This window comes from Chaetodon trifascialis, chromosome 23, assembly GCF_039877785.1.
Source record: "Chaetodon trifascialis isolate fChaTrf1 chromosome 23, fChaTrf1.hap1, whole genome shotgun sequence".
NCBI classification, from domain to species: Eukaryota; Metazoa; Chordata; class Actinopteri; order Chaetodontiformes; family Chaetodontidae; genus Chaetodon; species Chaetodon trifascialis.
Genome location: NC_092078.1, coordinates 235,001 through 237,500, shown reverse-complemented (window position 1 = coordinate 237,500; position 2,500 = coordinate 235,001). Strand labels below are relative to the sequence as shown.

Here is a 2,500-nt window from a genome sequence, read left to right as displayed (position 1 = left end):
AAGTGCTGCTTTCACTTCAGCTTCAGCTGCAACACACTCGCTCCTGAACACTATTTCACACATAAGACACTGGGTTCATAAAGGAAATCTCAGGGTACTGCTGGGAAAACACGTCCTTTCAAGACACAGAACACGCTGAGTCACTGGAAACACACACCTGAAAATACTTCAACTGATCACCAACCAGCCACAAACAGGCCTCAGCTCAGCAACAGCCGCTAACAGCTAACTGTTGCTTAGCAACAAAAAATGGAAGTTCTGTAACATGCAGTACACTGTAGTACAGAATACTGCACCACTGAGATGTTGTAGTACTGTGTGTGGTACATACAGTAAAGTACAGTGTACAGTACTGTAAATAAACAAACCAAAAACAGTTTGTGGTTTCATTTTCCTGCAGAACGTCTCAAAGATCTTCTGGGTGGACGTGAAGTCTGTTCAGCAGGAACTCACATTATAGAAACAGTCAGAGGACACAACACGATCCGTCTCCACCAGCTGAGACAGCAAATACTGCAGGTATGCAAGTATTCATCAGCAGGAATCCAGTGGGTGTTTTTAGGGTAAAGGTTATTTTTTCTTTTCTTTTCTGTTTACTGCATGTACTGTACTGTACTGTACTGTGTAGTACTGTACTGTGTAGTACTGTACTGTACTGTACTGTGTAGTACTGTACTGTGTAGTACTGTACTGTACTGTACTGTACTGTACTGTACTGTACTGTACTGTACTGTACTGTGTAGTACTGTACTGTGTAGTACTGTACTGGGTAGTACTGTGTAGTACTGTACTGTGTAGTACTGTACTGTGTAGTACTGTGTAGTACTGTACTGTGTAGTACTGAGCTGATGTCTTTTGTAACCTTACAGTAATTATATTACAGTACTTTCATTGTTGGTTGTTGTGAAAATCTTTGCTGGAGAAAAACAGAAACTGTAACAAACAGTTTCTCTGAGCTTCACTGAATGAACCTCAGAAACTGAACAAACTGAAGATAAAGACTGCAGTGTTTACAGAAAGTTCACTCGTGTTGCTGCTGGTCTGAAAGTGTCTTCATGTGATGGAAGTGGATCATTTTGTCCTCAGAGGGACATTTTGACAAAGGATTGCTGGTTTTGACAGCAGAGTTTCACTTTGACAGAGATGTGATGCTTTATTTCTCAGTGTCTTTGTTTGTTTGTTTGTTTGTTTGTGTGTAGAGTTTCAACACAGAGAAAAGTTTAGCAAAAGTGTTCAAGCAACGAGCAAGAAGTGTAAAGACAGTGATCACAGTACTCCTGCTGCAACTTACAGAAAAAATGAGCGTGTGTACAGGTGTGTATCAGTGTGCAGAGGTGTGTGTCAGTGTGTACAGGTGTGTGTCAGTGTGCAGAGGTGTGTGTCAGTGTGCAGAGGTGTGTGTCAGTGTGCACAGGTGTGTGTCAGTGTGCACAGGTGTGTGTCAGTGTGCACAGGTGTGTATCAGTGTGTACAGGTGTGTGTACAGGTGTGTGTCAGTGTATAGAGGTGTGTGTCAGTGTATACAGGTGTGTGTATCAGTGTGTACAGGTGTGTATCAGTGTATACAGGTGTGTGTACAGGTGTGTGTACAGGTGTGTATCAGTGTGTACAGGTGTGTGTATCAGTGTGTACAGGTGTGCGTACAGGTGTGTGTACAGGTGTGTATCAGTGTGTACAGGTGTGTGTATCAGTGTGCACAGGTGTGTGTATCAGTGTGCACAGGTGTGTATCAGTGTGTACAGGTGTGTGTACAGGTGTGTGTACAGGTGTGTATCAGTGTGTACAGGTGTGTGTATCAGTGTGTACAGGTGTGCGTACAGGTGTGTATCAGTGTATAGAGGTGTGTGTCAGTGTATACAGGTGTGTGTATCAGTGTGTAAAGGTGTGTATCAGTGTATACAGGTGTGTGTATCAGTGTGCAGAGGTGTGTGTCAGTGTATACAGGTGTGTGTATCAGTGTGCACAGGTGTGTATCAGTGTATAGAGGTGTGTGTCAGTGTATACAGGTGTGTGTATCAGTGTGTAAAGGTGTGTATCAGTGTATACAGGTGTGTGTATCAGTGTGCACAGGTGTGTATCAGTGTGTACAGGTGTGTGTACAGGTGTGTATCAGTGTGTACAGGTGTGCGTACAGGTATGTATCAGTGTGTACAGGTGTGTGTACAGCTGTGTATCAGTGTGTACAGGTGTGTGTACAGGTGTGTGTACAGGTGTGTATCAGTGTGTACAGGTGTGCAGCATCTATGTGTGTGTGTTGTGTACACTCCACACGTCTCCGTTCAGGGCGTTGGCGGCTCCCTGCAGCGTCCAGGTGAAGAAGGCGAGCTGTCGTCTGAAGCGCTTCTCATCGAAGCGTTCAGGGTCAGAGGTCAGCAGAGACAGATGCTCAGCGAGCGCGCTCAGAGTGTGGTCGCCGCGGCCATGGATCACGTGACGGAACGGCGTCTCCACTGCCGACACGTACTGAGACAGGAAGTAGTATTCCACCTGAGGACGGACA

The 2,500-nt window shown here is 45.1% G+C and overlaps 1 protein-coding gene across 1 annotated transcript in view; it reads right to left on the bottom strand.

Moving 5' to 3' along the window:
- Positions 1-2,129: 2,129 nt before the first annotated feature.
- tfr2 (transferrin receptor 2) overlaps positions 2,130-2,500 on the bottom strand; it is a 5,925-nt gene continuing 5,554 nt past the window's right edge. Inside the window, exon 17 of the mRNA XM_070993055.1 lies at positions 2,130-2,487. Within this exon, the coding sequence (XP_070849156.1) occupies positions 2,242-2,487 (246 nt within the window). The 3' untranslated portion in view covers positions 2,130-2,241. The remainder of the gene's footprint in view (positions 2,488-2,500) is intronic.